The 17,135-nt window shown below is 37.8% G+C and overlaps 1 protein-coding gene across 9 annotated transcripts in view; it reads left to right on the top strand.

Moving 5' to 3' along the window:
• WDR7 (WD repeat domain 7) overlaps nucleotides 1-17,135 on the top strand; it is a 360,496-nt gene that overhangs the window by 25,642 nt on the left and 317,719 nt on the right. For all 9 annotated transcript variants that reach the window (XM_043558949.1, XM_043558946.1, XM_043558954.1 and 6 more), the window contains 5 exons: nucleotides 5,172-5,278; nucleotides 6,820-6,898; nucleotides 9,998-10,172; nucleotides 14,078-14,154; nucleotides 15,210-15,329. In XM_043558949.1, the coding sequence (XP_043414884.1) occupies nucleotides 5,172-5,278; nucleotides 6,820-6,898; nucleotides 9,998-10,172; nucleotides 14,078-14,154; nucleotides 15,210-15,329 (558 nt within the window). The remainder of the gene's footprint in view (nucleotides 1-5,171; nucleotides 5,279-6,819; nucleotides 6,899-9,997; nucleotides 10,173-14,077; nucleotides 14,155-15,209; nucleotides 15,330-17,135) is intronic.

Genomic DNA, 17,135 nt, shown 5'->3' on the forward strand with positions numbered 1-17,135 from the left:
AATGTGGGGCTCGAACTTGCGAACCGTGAGATCATGGCCTGAGCCGAAATCGGACGCTCGACTGACTGAGCCACCCAGGCACCCCTATATTTCACATTTTTAAGTGGTCAAATAATATTCGATTGTATGGGTGTACTAAATTTAACTTACCAGTTGACGGACATTTGGGTTATTTGCGCTTTGGGCCATACTGAATAATGCTGCTGTGAACATCGGTGTGTGCGTTTTTGTGTGGCGCCACCTTTTTGTTGTTCTTCAGTACACACCCAGGCACAGAACCACTGGAACTGGAAAAACGATGTGTACACTTAGATGACATGTAAAGGCTGGGTGTACATGTTGGAAAGTAGCTGGAGAGAAGAATTACAGGATGTGATACACCTTCAGGATTGGTAGTAAACTAAATATGAATCAGCAGTGAAGTCGTGAGGAGAAAAAAAATCATACCACGTTTTACTGGAATGATTACAAGCAATAAGACTTACTTATGAGAGCTTAGAAACAATTCTTTCACTATTTTTTTTTTTTGCATAGATTTTACTGTAGTGTTATATTTATTTAAGTTCAAGTAAGAGGGAGAAAAGTGACTGGGGGGAGTAAGAAATGGGCGTGGGGGGGTAGGGCTAGGAGAGAAGTGTATCTTTTGAAAGACATTAAGGGAATTGGACTATTTACCCAGGGAAAATGAAGGCTAAATAAAAATTGGCTTGGTTATTGTGTCTGAGATATGTGGACGATCTTTAGTGTCATACTTTGTAGCAGCTATTTATTTTTTATTTATTTATTTTTTTCCAATATATGAAGTTTATTGTCAAATTGGTTTCCATACAACACCCAGTGCTCATCCCAAATGGTGCCCTCCTCAATACCCATCACCCACCCTCCCCTCCCTCCCACCCCCCATCAACCCTCAGTTTGTTCTCAGTTTTTAAGAGTCTCTTAAGCTTTGGCTCTCTCCCACTCTAACCTTTTTTTTTTTTTTTTTTCCTTCCCCTCCCCCATGGGTTTCTGTTAAGTTTCTCAGGATCCACATAAGACACATAAGAGTGAAACCATATGGTATCTGTCTTTCTCTGTATGGCTCATTTCACTTAGCATCACACTCTCCAGTTCCATCCATGTTGCTACAAAGGGCCATATTTCTTTCTTTCTCATTGCCACGTAGTACTCCATTGTGTATATAAACCACAATTTCTTTATCCATTCATCAGTTGACGGACATTTAGGCTCTTTCCATAATTTGGCTATTGTTGAGAGTGCTGTAACAGCTATTTTATGCTGATGAAGGGCCAATGAGAAGAAATGTAACATGGCTGGGGGAGGCACAGAGTGTCTTTTCTTGAAGTCTTGGTGTCTTCTCTTCTTTTTCTAGGAAAGGGTTCAAAACTGTAGCTAAATTTGTGCCATCTACCTCTTGATCTCCTTTTATCTGTGAAAAAGTGCAGCCTGGTCTAACATGGTGGTAATAAAATGTCCGAGGAAAATTGTAGAAGCAGTTTAGACAACCTAGTGAGTATCTAGACAGATGGTGATCAGAGTAAAGGAGGAAACTTGTTGATGTAGATACTGTCTCTTATAAGCAATATTTGTAAAGCTCCACTACCTATAAAAGTTACAGGATATTTATGAGACTGATTCCTGTCTTCTTAAAGCTTCCATTCTGTTAGGAAAACAGATCTTTTCTGAGAATAGTATCATCCTCGTTGTTGAAGAAAGAAGTAAAACGTTATGGTTAGAGCTTGGCCTTTGGAGTTGGGCAAACGTGGCTTGAACCTTGGCTGCTCTAGTATCTCGCTGTGTGACTTTGGGCAGTTTACTTGACCATTTTGAGCCTAAGTCTTGCCACATTTAAAATATGGTGTACCACACAAGGTTGAGGATTCTGTGAAGGAATGCATATTAAACAGTTATCACAGTACTTGCACATAATAAGGTTTTATTTAGTGAATGGTAATTATAGTATCTTAGGTAGTAGAAAGAAAAAAAAAGTTCAAGGAGATTTAAAAATAAAGGAATATTGAATGATGGCTAACTACAGAATGAACTAGCCTCAAGGTCTCAGATTAGAATGTGGATCTTACTGTTTACTGTTAGGAATTGATACATCACAGGGGTGCCTGGGTGACTCAGTCCATTAAGCATCCAACTTTGGCATAGGTCATTATCTCACAGTTCATGGGTTCAAGCCCTGCATTGTGGTGTGTGCTGACAGCTTGGAGCTTGGACCCTTCTTCAGATTCTGTGTCTCCCTTTCTCTCTGCCCCTCGCCTGCTTGCACTCTCTCTCTCAAAAATAAACAAACATTAAAAAAAAAATTAAAAAAAAAGAACTGACACATCACATCTTTTATTTCTAGTTATCTTGCCTTGCCACTGATAACGTAATAATTGTCACTTTTGAACTGTGTAGTCTTTGAGGATGGATGGTCTTTATGAATTGTTGAACAGATTATTTTATGATATTTCTTTGTACTGATTATGTGTGAAATGTTAAACTATGATTTAACTTAAATTTTTATGGAAAATGGTGAGGTAAAGGAAAAGTATAAATATACCATGTATTTTTTCCTTTGATTATATGAATACCTATTTTCTCTTGTAGTTTCTTGATGTTAAGACCTTATAGTTGTGATTTGGCATTGATACTAGGCATAGCTGTATTTTTGGATGATTATCTGTTTATGATGATTACTCTTCCTCTGCTTGCCATTTCGTAGTCATTCAGAGCCACTTCTTAAAGCCATCTTTTTTTTTCTTTAAACTCCAGAAAACGTCTTTTTAATGAATTGAATAAGTTTCTGTTCATTAAAGACACATGTTGATTTATGAAAATATTATCTTAAAACTTTTCTATTTTTTCACTAACTTTGTACTTATGAAGTAAAAAATAGTTTCATTTACACATTTTTTTTTGTTTTTTTTTGTTTTGTTTTGTTTTTTGCTTTCATATGACAGTGGGTGGCAGAGCCATGTATTCTGGTTTTATTTTACAAATGTTCATTGTCACTATTTAGAAATACAATTGCTTTTTGGTATTTTGACTTGCGTACTGTGACTGTACTATATTCCTTTTTGGTTCTGGTAGAGTCTTTTTCTAGATTTTTTAGATTTCTAGTTTAAGGGTCAACTATTTTATTCTTTTTGATTCTGTTGTAAATGTGATTACTTTCTTAATTTCTCTTTTCGATGTTTTGTTGTTAGTGTATAGAAATGTAACTGATTTTTGTATGTTTATTTTGTATCTTGCAACTTTACTGGATTTGTTGATTAGTTCTAGCAGTCTTTCAGTGGTATCTTTAGGACAGGTGGGATCACATCATCAGCAAACGGGAAAAATTTTACTTTTTCCTCTCTGATTTGGATGCCTTTTATTTATTTTTTCTTGCCTAACTGCTTTGGATTAACTATGCTGAATAGCAGTAGCAAGAGTGAATATTTTTGTTCCTGATTTTAAAGGAAAAAGCTTTTAGCTTTTCACTGTTGAGTATGATAGCTGTAAGCTTGTCATATATAACTTTTATAAAACAGGTACATTCCTTCTATACCCAATTTGTTGAGAGTCTTTAATTATGAAAGGATATTGAATTTTGTCAAAAGCTTTTATTGCCCCACTGAGATGATCATGTGATTTTTATGCTTCATTCAAATATTTTTATTTATTTTTCTAGATTATGGTGGGAATAAAGTCCAATTCTAGTTACTTGTTTTGGCTGAAAGTGTAATTTTCCAGCAAAGCCATGTACATTTGAAATAAAGCTATTGGTAAAGTTGATTTTCTTGGGAGAAATTAAATAATTGACCAAGAGCATTTTTTTAGTGGAAGATTACTCAATCTCTGTATGCAGGTGGGGTTGGATGTGTGAGAAAAATTTTGATGTATGGGAAAATGTTCTAGGCCCTTCGTAACTATAAACAATGATTGATTCTTTTTTTTTTTTTAATTTTTTTTTCAACGTTTATTTATTTTTGGGACAGAGAGAGACAGAGCATGAACGGGGGAGGGGCAGAGAGAGAGGGAGACACAGAATCGGAAACAGGCTCCAGGCTCTGAGCCATCAGCCCAGAGCCCGACGCGGGGCTCGAACTCAGGGACCGCGAGATCGTGACCTGGCTGAAGTCGGACGCTTAACCAACTGCGCCACCCAGGCGCCCCATGATTGATTCTTAAAGTAAATAATTAAAATAAAAATTTAGCCTCTGAGGGAAAAAATGCATATTGTATAACTAAGGAAAAAACAGATTAAAATTTTCTCTTAATTATAATTATACAAAAGATAACTAAAATGAATTTTATTTGGAAAATCTCTTCCATTGCCACATATCAGAACTATAGAACAATGTCTGTACTCTTTCTGTGGAATATTTGATTTTGAACAGTTTAGCTTTACTAATAAATTAGGATGTGTTCTTTATAGCATATGCAGATGTTATCAATGTTTGTATGTATTAAATATTTAATTAAAAAATATATTTTGAAATAACCTAAGGCCCTGAAGTTACCTGAAGTAAACGTAACATTTGGCACAAAGTAGATAAATTTGGGAGCTGATTGCCAGATTAGTTTAGAATAGTGGGTATTAAGCCGTCCTTCCTCTGAGGCACTATGTTGTTACTAAATCATTAGTCTGTGAAGGTCGTTCTTAGTTGCTGATAGTTAATGTTGCTATCAGCATTTGGAAGGGTGCCTGTCCTCTTATTTTTTGAGTTTTGATGGTGTCAATCTAGAGACTCTAAATGTGTTTTCAGGTCAGTGAACATACTGCTTAAAAAATAAGTGGGGTTAAATTACTTTATTTTATATACCAACATTCTTAACCTGATTTTTCGGTTCTCTATAACTCAGTGCTTAAGACTGCCCACTTGGCTCCTAGCTCTGTCGTTCTCTGTAGGATGCTGGGCAAACAGTGTTACTGGTTACTGGTCGTTCCAGTTTTGGCTTTAGAACTACCTGGCGGGGTGACTGTTGAGCATTTAATAGGTAGGATTCACTGTTTTGTGGCTTTTAGGTTTTGGTGTTCTGAACAATTCTTACCAGGTCTGTATTTTATATTTATATTTATATTTATATTTATATTTATATTTATATTTATATTTAATGTTTAACAGGATTCCTAAAAACAGATTAATTTTTAAAAATTTGATACTTGCATCAACATACTTGTGTATTTCTAGGTTAATCCTCGAGCACTGTTGTTTGGTCACACAGCCTCAATCACCTGTTTGTCTAAAGCTTGTGCTTCTACTGACAAACAGTATATTGTGAGTGCGTCTGAAAGTGGGTAAGTATTTTTGTATTCACTTTTTTCTTCATAAGTCTTTATTGCAAATAGTACTGGTGTGTTAGTGAGGAGGGAAGCTTTTTTTTTTCTGGTGAAGTATCTTTTAAATAAATTCTTAGGTTGTCTAAACTTAACAATACTTAAAATATGGTTTTATAATTGTGAATTTTCTTTATTAATGATTTTATAATACTTTTATTACAATTTATGATTATGTTTTTGCCTTGCTCTTGAGCAATTCAGAATAGCTTGAAGGTTAAAGCCTGATCATTAATCTCCGTGGTATCTTTACTGAGTTGGCAGACAACTTTGAGAGTTTTAAAGAACCTGAATGATGGGTAGGCTAAAATAAATTTGGAAGATAAAATCATGCAAAGTTCATATAATGTCACATATGTTAATATACTTATGTAATTATATATGTTCCTGAGTCTTAGAATATAACTTGTTTTTGGAGAGAGAGGCAATTAGATAGTAGTTGTAGGGTTCACAGGCGTTTTTAAAACTTTTTTGGTGCTTAGAAAATTATATACATAATATGTTATTGAAGAGAGTTGGGGACCTGGAAGAGAATTATTTAAGAAGTTGTTCCCTCCCCTTCATCCCCCATAATTTATGAATTTGAAAAGAACCTTATGTAACTTGTTTGAAACAAGAAGAGGCAGCTCTAGGTAAAAATAATCCCTTTTGGACAGTTAAAGGGTAATTCACACTAGCATGCATATTCTAAATAAGACTGAGCATCCTTTGAAAAATTGTTTCACACCATGTGAGATCTAAGAAAGGGCATCTTGAAGAAAACCCTAAGAATATTAGCACCGTTGCTTTTTATTAATGTTGTTTTTTGTATTTCAAAGATCATGACATATTTCTAATTTTGAATGTTGTATCCTTAGTTTGAAATTTGAGCCTTTTTTTTTTCCTTTGGTATGCACTTGATAAAGCTAATGCAATAAATGCAGAACCAAAATTGGAATATTACATTTAACTTGCAAAGGTTTGGAATTCAGTTGACTTTAATTTTTGTTTTGTGCTGGGCTAAATTTTCTAGCTATGCTCATAACCAATGGAAAATTCCAGTGGTTTAAATTAAAGGCTTATTTCTTATTTTTGTCACTTGACCCTCATATGTCATTTGGGGCTCTGCTTTGTTATTATTGTGACTTTGAGGTTAAGGGAGCAGCCATTGTCAGAAGCAGCCACTGTCTGGAATGGAGGCAGATGAGAAAGAGAGATCTTGAGGCCCTCACATCAGTTGTGGCCAGAACTACTCACATGACTTCCCCAACCAAAAGGGAGCCAGGCAGTGGAGCCCTACCATGTGCCCAGAAAGAATGTGGATTTAGGTGGGGGTGGTCAGGTTGGAGGGGAGGTTGGGATGGTGAGTGAGGACCAGAATTTTTCACGAACAGCAATAATGACTATACGTTACTTTTTCTGACATATATCAGTTTTAATGGAAGATTTATTTTAAAGTACTACAAAGTTGGACAGTGCTTGTAAAAATCAGATTTAAATTTAGCTATTATTTTGTTTTATAGAGAGATGTGTCTTTGGGATGTGAATGATGGCAGATGTATTGAATTTACAAAATTAGCCTGCACACATACAGGCATACAGGTTAGTATCTATTTCTATAATTGTCCAAGTCAACACAACTTATTACAGGTATGCAATTAAATGGTTTTTCAGACATTGAGCCTATATTTTTAAGTGAAAAATGGGTGGAGACGAGGAATAGGACAAGACCACAGTTGGGGTAGTGAAAGTGTTCCTCATCAGATGGTATAGTAGGGGTAAGTAGAGGTGACTGATGGGGAAAGGTGGAGGGTAAGCCACTTGTGCCCTTTCTGGCCGTCCTGGTTCCCCCAGTGAGAGCCCCTTTACTAATTGGCTCAGTGCTCTAGATCCTAAATAATGAAATTCTTTCATGCTAAAGCCTTCACAACTCCATTCATGATTGACACAAATCGACCCACTTTACAGATCATATCCTGTTTATTGCTTGTGCAATTGGCCCTTGGGTACATTTTTTGATGTTTTTACTCTGTTGAAGAAATGGAGATTTCATATGCCTTCCTTACACAAGAATTTAAGTAGGAATTTATAGTTTCTGACTTACATTCTTGGTATTCTTTCTTACTCTTTCATAATTGCTAAGTTCTTTGTGCTTCAGTTTACGCCTCATTTACCCTGCTGCGTGTTGGGAAAGTCATAAGTCTATAGAAAATGTGATTTGTGTTCTCAGTGGGGCAGGAGAGGGAAGGGAATACTGAGCACATATCGTATAGGAATTTCTCTTATGGTGTTTCATTTAGTCCTCCCCACATCATTCCAAATCAAGTAGGAGTATACTCTCTTACGTGTAAAGAAGCTGAGACCCAGAGTGATTGAATGACTTGCCCCAGTCTCACAGTGAGTCATTCCTGGCCCAGGATCAGAAATCAGGTTTCTCTTTCTGTTCTTTCTGTTACATCATACTGCCTCCTTTAAAACAAGTGAATACCGTCATTTGCTGAGAAAGAAAACTTGTGCCAGCAAAGATTAGAGAAGCAGTGAAATACGTAGAAAACTACTTAGGGCTGAGGTGGCGGTTTGTGTATTTATAAAGGTCTTTTTTTTGACCGTGATCTGGTGAAGACCTTTTAAAACTTGCTTCTTCAATGCTGTTAGGATGTATACTTTTTATTTAAGGGGCATATATTATTTTTTATGATATGAAGAATCATCAGGGTTTATATAGAGAAAAGGGATAGTAAATGATATACCAGTTAGTGGTTTTATAGATAATTTGTTGGAAAATTATATGTAAATGTCTTGAGCTCATTGAATATCAATATTTTGATTATTGTATAATTCCATGATTTAAAAAGTTTTGGTTTACATTTTAGGAAAAATTATCTTTATTCAACATAGTTTTAGTACCTATTATTTATCAGATCCCATATTGGACCCTGTATTTAAATTGGCAGCCATCTATCTCTAAGTAGAAGATGCTCTTTGGCTGATTCACTAGTGTGCGACAATTGATCCCTGTGTGATCTTCACCCTCTCAGGTCCAGAGCAAGTTGTTTGTTTATATAAGCAGAAATGATAAACCTTGATAATATTGGCGCGTACTGAAATCATGAGAAATGCCAACTTATTAATTATCACATAATATTTGGAAAACTTGTTTCTCCATTCAGGATACTTTCTTTGCTAGTATGAAAGTGTCTAGGAAGCTAAATTTTAGTGGTCAGAAGATTATTTGGGAGTATAACTTGAAAGCAAAAGGTGGGAAGCATTTTGTCCGGCAAGTCCAATAAAATATCCCCGCCCCCAGGGGAAAGCTCTTCTCCAGTGACTACGGTGCACATGTCTGTCCCGGCTGATGTTAGGTGGATACTGCCAAAGTTTGCTTCTCTGCACCCCTCTTTTCCTCCTTGACACCCCTCCCCTTTAATGGGTCAGGAGTACCTGTGGTCACATGATCACATCTGAGTGACTGGCAGTCCTGAGACCTCCAGATTGTGTGTTGTGTTTTTTGGATCAACCTTCTAAGATCTAGGGATACCCTCTGGGGTTGTTTGCATTTAATTAGACCCCCTCTTGGAGTTTTAGTGATGCTGCCTTGTCCTTAGTTAATGTGCTCCACGATCAGTGTTTTTGTGTAAGAAGTTGTAATTCTTCTTATACAGGGTACCCCATAGTTGAGGAAAGATCATATTCCTTCACATGCAGTGTTGAACCTGAGAATAGGACTAATGAGTGTGGGAGCAGACTGGACCCAGGTTTCTCAGTTATTTCCCCAGTGGTGGAGTGGTTATAGCAGTGCCCTTTGTTTTCAGTCTAGCTTGCCCCCGTGTAATTCATATAAGATCCAATCATTTGGGAAGTAATAGTCTGGATATTAGATTTCACCTTCTAGAAATTCTCTAGAAGAATCATCATTCCACTAAGAGTCACCTTTTTTTTTTTTTTTTTTTTTTTTTTTAAGCTAAGGGGAGACAGGTCCTTTGATAAGTTGTTGGTCTTGTTTTGATAGTTGTTCTTCCTCTGCTCTTTGGTTGAGGGAAACCCATCTTTTCCTTTTGAGTTACTCTTGGAATGAGTTACATGTAGGTCATGATTGTGTTGGTTCTTCTATTTTTCTTCCACAGAGTATAAATGTACATTATGACAATGGTTTACGTGATTGTCTCATGCTCTAGTTTGAAATAAAACACATGGATTAATCGGAATTCACTGCTGATTATAATATGTTTGAACAGCAATCATCTAATAAATTTTATTTGGTCATAACTAGTAATTATAAGTCTATACCCACCTATTCCCATTCACTTAAAATTCATATTTTTGCTTTGCTTTGTGAAGAGATTCCTTTTGCTTTGCTTTGTAAAGCTGATTGTATTGAGGTGTTTTATGAATTCATTCAGTAGTCCTTTTTTAGATGCTATAGGGGGATTAAACACGAAGAATTATGATGAATTCAAAAGGGAGGATTTTAGGAAAAGAATAATTTTTGTCAGATATTTTGAAATACTAATGTAACCTGATGGATGTATGTGTATACACATATAAGAATATGTGTATATATAAGAAACTTATAATCTGCACCACGTAGTCTGTGTCTAGAAATATTACAGGAGAGACTGAGCGCCATGACAAGCTTGATGAGGGCTTGTGAGTCAAGTCTCTCAAGTAAAGGAGAATATTTAACACTCTTTTTCCTTTTAGTTCTACCAGTTTTCTGTTGGAAATCAGAAAGAAGGAAGGCTTCTGTGCCATGGCCACTACCCTGAAATCCTTGTTGTGGATGCCACCAGCCTTGAGGTGTTATACTCCTTAGTATCAAAGATCTCTCCAGACTGGATTAGCTCCATGAGTATTATTCGATCCCATCGAACACAAGGTCAGTGTGTGGCGTCCTTTAGGAACTTCAGTACCCTGATGTGACGGGTGGTTTCCTGTAGAGTTTTGTAATGCATCGTATGTGATACAAACCGTAAGCATAATACATAAACAAGAAGTTTGAGGGAAGGAGAGGGGGCATCAGAGGTTGACAGAGTTGGCGGGGGTGGGGCAGATCATGGAGGACCTTGTGTGCTAGCTAGGGAACTTGGGTTTAGTCCTGTAGATTGGGTTTGGCAGACTTGTACTAGAAAGGACCACATACTAAATATTGTAGGTTTTGCAGGCCATATGATGTGTGTTTCAGTTCTGCCAGTGTAGCACAAAAGCACATAGATAGTACATAAGTGAATGAGCCTGTCTGTGTTCCAGTAAAATGTTATTTAATTTAATTTATTCTTTTTTTGAGAGAGAGTATGAGTGGGGGAGAGGGGCACATGGAGAGAAAGAATCTTAAGCAGGCTCTATCCCATTGCCCTGGAATCATGACCTGAGCCGAAATCAAGAGTTGGACACACCCAACTGATTGAGCCACCCAGGCGCTCCCAAGAAAACATTATTTACAAAAACAGCCAGTGGGCTAGATTTGATCCATGAGCTGTAGCTTTTTGGCCCTGGCAGTCGATGTTGGGCGGTGTCTGATGATAATACTTGAAGGGACTTCTGTTTTAAACATCACTTTGGTGCCATTGTTGAGAATGGTTTAGGTGGGAGATGGTTTTAGTACCCCCAGGTGACTGGTGCAGATCTGAAGTGCAGCAGTGGCTGTGGACATAGAATGGATGGGTTTGCAGCACTTCCGAAGGCTCGTTAAAGAGTGTTGATTCTGAAGGGTGTTAATAGGTATTAGTGAAAAAGGAGGGTTCAGGTCAAATATATTAGGGAGATGTTCAGTGAAATAAAATTGAACAGACTTCTTTAATGTGGGAATTTCTCATGTAGAGGCTTTTTTTTTTTTTTTAATGTTCATTTATTTATTTTGAGAGAGAGTGTGTAAGTAGGGGAGGGGCAGAGAGAAAGGGAGAGAATCCTAAGCAGGCTGCACACTGCCAGCAAAGAACCTGATGCAGGGGTGTGATCTCCCAAACCGTGAGGTCATGACCTGAGCTGAAATCAAGAGTTGGATGCTTACCTGGCTGAGCCAGTCATATGCCCCTCAAGTAGAGGCTTTTTAATGCCTATTGGAGAATTACTGCTTTATTTCTGAACACAGCAGTGAAAAGTATTTTTTTAACCTTCACCTTCTTCATTTTCCGGGCAGTAGGGAGCTCCTTGTTAGTGCATTCCCCTTAATCTTAGTTATAATCAACATTTTCTTTGAAAAAAGGACTATATTTGGGGTGCCTGGGTGGCTCAGTCGGTGAAGCAGCTGACTTTGCCTCAGGTCACGTTCTCACGGCTTGTGAGTTTGAGCCCCCTCATCCGGCTCTCTGCTGTCAGCGTAAAGCTCGGTTCAGATCCTCTGTCACCCCCTCTCTCTGCCCCTCCCCGGCTTGTGCTTGCCCTCTCTCAAAAACAAATAAACATTAAAAAAATTAAAGAAGCAGTTTGCACGTTTGTTTTAAATTTTTGCACTATTTCCACATGAGGTACACATGTACTTGGCTGTGGTCTGAACAGGATAGGATATAACTTTGATGAAAGCTTTGGTGCTGTGCATGCACAGTAAATGTTACTATCATAATGTTGCAGCATGTGTAATTTTTAATCTGCATTTGCCATAGTATTCTAGTCTGTGGATATTTGAGCATTTTCGATATGCTAGGATGTTCCACTTTTACTATGGATTGACGGGGTTGTGAACAGTTGTTAGAGCATCTCTGTACAGTGTCAGGACATGTAATCACTGTGTTCCAGGGCCTTGCCTTGCCTACAGAACAGTCTAATATGATGAGGTTTTTATTTAAAGACAGCAAATGGTTCTTTTTAATAAAAGTAATAACTCCTCTCGATTAATATGCTGAATGCTTATATCTGGGGTGTGTCTTAATTTTCATAACAACCCATTAAGCTAGATACTGTTGTTATTCATTTGTATTTGCTTACAGATAAGCGTCTCAGATACACAACCTAACCTTACACCTTAACGGCTGGAAATAAATAAAACCCCAAACCAGCAAATAAAACCCCAAACCAGCAGAAGACAGGAAATAAGATTAGAGCAGAAATCAATGCTATCGAAACCAAAAAAAAAAACAAAACAGTAGATCAATGAAACCAGAAGCTGGTTCTTTGAAAGAATTAACAAAATTGATAAACCACTAGCCAGCTTGATCAAAAAGAGAAAGGAAAGGACCCAAATAAATAAAATCAAGAATGAAAGAGGAGAGATCACAATCAACACAGTAGAAATAAAAACAATAATAAGAGAATATTATGAGCAATTATATGCTAATAAAATGGGCAATCTGGAAGAAATGGACAAATTCCTAGAAACATGTACACTACCAAAACTGAAACAGGAAGAAATAAAGAATTTGAACAGACCCATAACCAGTAAGGAAATCGAATTAGTAATCAAAAATCTCCCAAAAAACAAGAGTCCAGTGCCAGATGGCTTTCCAGGGGAATTCTACCAAACATGTAAGGAAGACTTAGCACCTATTCTCCTGAAGCTGTTCCAAAAAATAGAAATGAAAGGAAAACTTCTGAACTCTTTCCATGAAGCCAGCATTACCTTGATTCCAAAACCAGACAGAGACCCTACTAAAAAGAACTATAGACCAATTTCCCTGATGAACATGGATGCAAAAAACCTCAACAAGATGTTAGCCAACCGGATCTAACAATACATTAAAAAAATTATTCACCACGACCAAGTGGGATTTATACCTTGTCCGCAGGGCTGGTTCAATATCCGCAAAACAATCAATGTGATTCATCACATCAATAAAAGAAAGGACAAGAACCACACGATCCTCTCAATAGATGCAGAGAAAGAATTTGACAAAATACAGCATCCTTTCTTGATAAAAACCGTCAAGAAACTAGGGATAGAAGGATCATACCTGCAGATCATAAAAGCCATATATGAAAGACCCAATGCTAATATCATCCTCAATGGGGAAAAACTGAGAGCTTTCCCCCTAAGGTCAGGAACAAGACAGGGATGTCCACTCTCACCACTGTTACTCAACACAGTATCAGAAGTCTTAGCCTCTGCAATCAGACAACACAAAGGATTAAAAGGCATCCGAATTGTCCAGGAGGAGGCCAAACTTTCACTCTTTGCAGAGGACATGTATTTGCTTACAGATAAACAGACTGAATTTAAGACAGATTAGTTAAATTACCCATAGTTCATTGGTTAGTGAAGAAAATGTGATTTTAGCACATATCTCCCTCTTTCTGGAGCCTGCATTTACCTGCTTTTCAGTGTCTCTGCTCACAAAGTTATTTATGCTGTCATGGAGCTATGACTGCTTCTTACTGGAAGCTTATGAATTCAGATTTTATATCATGTCTTCTCTTGATCACAGTCTATAGAGGGTGTAATGTGTCATAAAATGTTAGAAGGCAGGCAGGTGGGTGGGAAAGTGAGGAAATGTGTGTCTTCAAGAAATTGAGTGTGCTCATCCATGATAAGTAATTACAAATTGTGAATTTGGAAGAATAAACCTTCATTAAGTCATCACGTAATCATAGTGATCAGGAACATTTGAAATTATTAAAAGCTGGTTGATCAGAAATAAAAGAATTCAAGCTGTGTGCAACTTTTCCTTGACTTTCAAATTTGTGAACTGTTATGTTTCAAAATCTGTTTTTTATTTCATGAAATATTGAATTATGTTTTTATGCCAGTTGAAAAGCATTATTACTTAATTTTATTAACTTGAACCATGTTACTATTTAGAAAGAAAGCATATTATGTTTATAACCTTGGCTTCTTCATCCCTCTCTACTTAGAGGATACTGTGGTAGCCCTTTCAGTGACGGGCATCTTGAAAGTGTGGATTGTCACCTCTGAAATAAGTGGCATGCAGGTGAGGCAAATGTTCTGTTCTTACAGTCTTCAATTTTAGTGATGATAGGCCCCTCCTTTTTTTCTTTTTTCTTTTTTTTTTTTATTAGAGAAAGAGAGAGAATGAGAGAGAAAGAATGAATATCTTAAGCAGGCTCCACACTCAGGTGAAGCCTGATGTGGCTCCACGCTCAGGGTGAAGCCTGATGTGGGGCTCGATACCACTACCCTGGGATCATGACCTGAGCAGAAATCAAGAGTCGGATGCTCAACCGACTGAGCCACCCAGGCACCCCTCCCTTTTTTTCTTAAAGCGCAAGGAAAAAGCTATTCTTTTTCGAAAGCCTTATTGCCATAGTATTAGAACATCCCCTACTCTGCTGTCTCTGTAAGTGCATTATGTTTTTCACTTTTGATAGCAGACATCTGTTCTGTCAAGGACATGAAATAGAGAAACATACTGCATAGGATATAAAGTAGAGAAACCTAGAAGAGCTGGGATTTTTCTCAGTTGCTTCTATTAAAGTTAAAAGATAGTTTGCTTGAGGGGAAAAAAAAATAAAGTAAACCAACACAAAAAGTATGTGAAGCCAATTTTAGTTTCTCTCTCTGTTCTTTGGGCTTGAATTCCTTGTAACTTTTTGTCAGTAGGAAAGGCAGATCAATATTCTGACAGTATCGGTGCTAATCTCTTGAGCTAGGGAATCTTTACACGTTGAATTTGGGAGGACCTGGAGGAATTGATCAGTTTTTGTTCTGTTTGTTTTTTTAACCCACAAGGACATACAGATACAGAGTTTAGGATCAACTCAAACTTTTATCATCTGTTATTGTCGTAGTGATGACACTCTGATTCTCATCAGTGTTTTAATCTTGAATAGCTTTGTAGCAAGGCATAGTGCCCAGATATTTTTGGAGTGTATCTTTGCTGCTTTTTATTATCTTGGTTCTCACATAAGTGGCTAAAATGATGAATATACCAAGTGATGTCTTTCTTTCATTTTATTTATCATTGTATGATAATTTTAATCAACAACCAAACCATTCCTGAAGTTCTATAAATCTTTCTCTTTTCAGGATACTGAGCCAATATTTGAGGAGGAATCCAAACCAATTTACTGTCAGAATTGCCAAAGCATTTCTTTTTGTGCATTCACACAAAGATCGCTTTTGGTTGTGTGCTCCAAATATTGGAGGGTAAGATAACTACATAAGTAAGAAGCTGTATTTTTACCCTTCATGGTGTTGGTTTATCAAACTTCCAAAGATAATTATAAGGAAGAGCTTGGTGCAAGAATATTTTAACCATTTGGAATTCATGTGTGATCTTGATATCAAATTTTTAGGTGTTGGGGTTTGGCTGTATATAGTTATCTTTTTGTATTTTGGTTTATAGAATGCTTCAGAATAATGATTATTCCGTTGATCTTAATTTCTTCCTTTGCTACTGTTTCAGTCATTATTTTCTCAGTGCAACGTAAGCAGTGGTGGTGAGTTTTCTGCAGGTTGACCCGTCTTTGTTGTTATTCCCAGTTGCCGTTCCCTTCTGCTTTCTTGGATCTGGCATCACTTCTGAGCTACTGATGGCAGGAGTATATTACTTCCACATTGCGAGACTTCAGTATTTCCATAGTAGAAAAAGAGCCAGCATGTTTTGACCACTCGTGCCTAGCAGAGTTTTCAAAGCTTTCCCTGCATTATTTCTTTTAATCCTCACAACTCCCTGAGGGGAAGTCTATTAGTTACCTAATCCTGCATAACAGATTACTTTAAAACTTCGCAGTTTCAAACAATAAACATGTATCACCCCCCCATCTGGTTCATGTATCACCACCCCAACTGTGAGTCAGGAATGTGGGCACAGCTTAGCTGGGTGCTGTGGCTCAAGGTCTCCCACAGGCTGTGGTCAAGGTGTCAGCCAGGATGACAGTCTCGTTCCAGGAATCACCTAGGGTGGTTCTGCTTCCAGGCATACTCACTTGGTGGTTAGAAGGCTTAACGTCAGCTAACTTGGCTGGAGGCATCAGTTCCTTGCCATGGGGGCCTCTCACAGCCTGGGAACGGTCTTCCCTCAGCTTGAGCAAGCAAGAGAAATTGTAGCCAAGACCCACCTGATCTGGCGACTGCAGTCTCCTCTCTTCTCCCACATTCAGTTGTTTAGAAAGTCACAAAATCCTGCCTGTGCTCAGGGGAGAAGATTGCTCAAGGGTGTGAGTACCAGGTCCGGGCAGTCTTGGAGGCTGTCTGCCACGGCAGGATTGTTACTTTCCCCATCTTGTAGGTGAGGCGCTGGGGGCTTGGGGACATAGAAAGCTTGACTAAGGTTGTACAGGTGGTTGTGGAGTTGCTGGGTTACAACTCAGACGGCCTGACTGCAGCGGCTGCTCTCATCGCCACCATGTGATATGCCTCAGAGGGCACCGGCTTGGTAGCGACGGACCGACTAGGGCCGCCGGTGGTACCTACCTTAACCTTATCCTTGCCACTGCTACTGTCCTGGAATCAGATTAGAGGAGAAGCTAGCAGTTGCTTAGTTACAGTAAGCTCCATGGGATCCTTCGTCTTAAAATTTAAAGCACTTGTAAGTGGTAATACACCAGAGTGCAAGAGGACACAGTGAAAAGTATACATCCTTTTCCCCTGGTACTTTTCCTTGTCCTCCCCAGAGGCAGTGCTAATACCAGTTTCTCGTGTGTTCGTAATAAGCATCTTGCAATCATGTGAGAACAGAAGAAAAAGACAATCCAGTAGGAAAACGGACAGAAACGTTTCATGAAAGGAGGAAGCCGATGGGTGATAAATTTAGAAAGGTGCTCAGCTTCATTAACCATCAGGGAAAAGCATAGTAAAACAACTGAGGTAGCACCAGTAACTTAACTAGAATGACTTTTCCAGATATTTATTGCCAAAAAGAAGTTTTCTGTTTTAATATGGTTACATTATCATCTTTTATGGTTTCTTTTTTTTTCTTTTCCTTCTTTTTATGGTTTCTAATATAATTTG

This window comes from Prionailurus bengalensis, chromosome D3, assembly GCF_016509475.1.
Source record: "Prionailurus bengalensis isolate Pbe53 chromosome D3, Fcat_Pben_1.1_paternal_pri, whole genome shotgun sequence".
NCBI classification, from domain to species: Eukaryota; Metazoa; Chordata; class Mammalia; order Carnivora; family Felidae; genus Prionailurus; species Prionailurus bengalensis.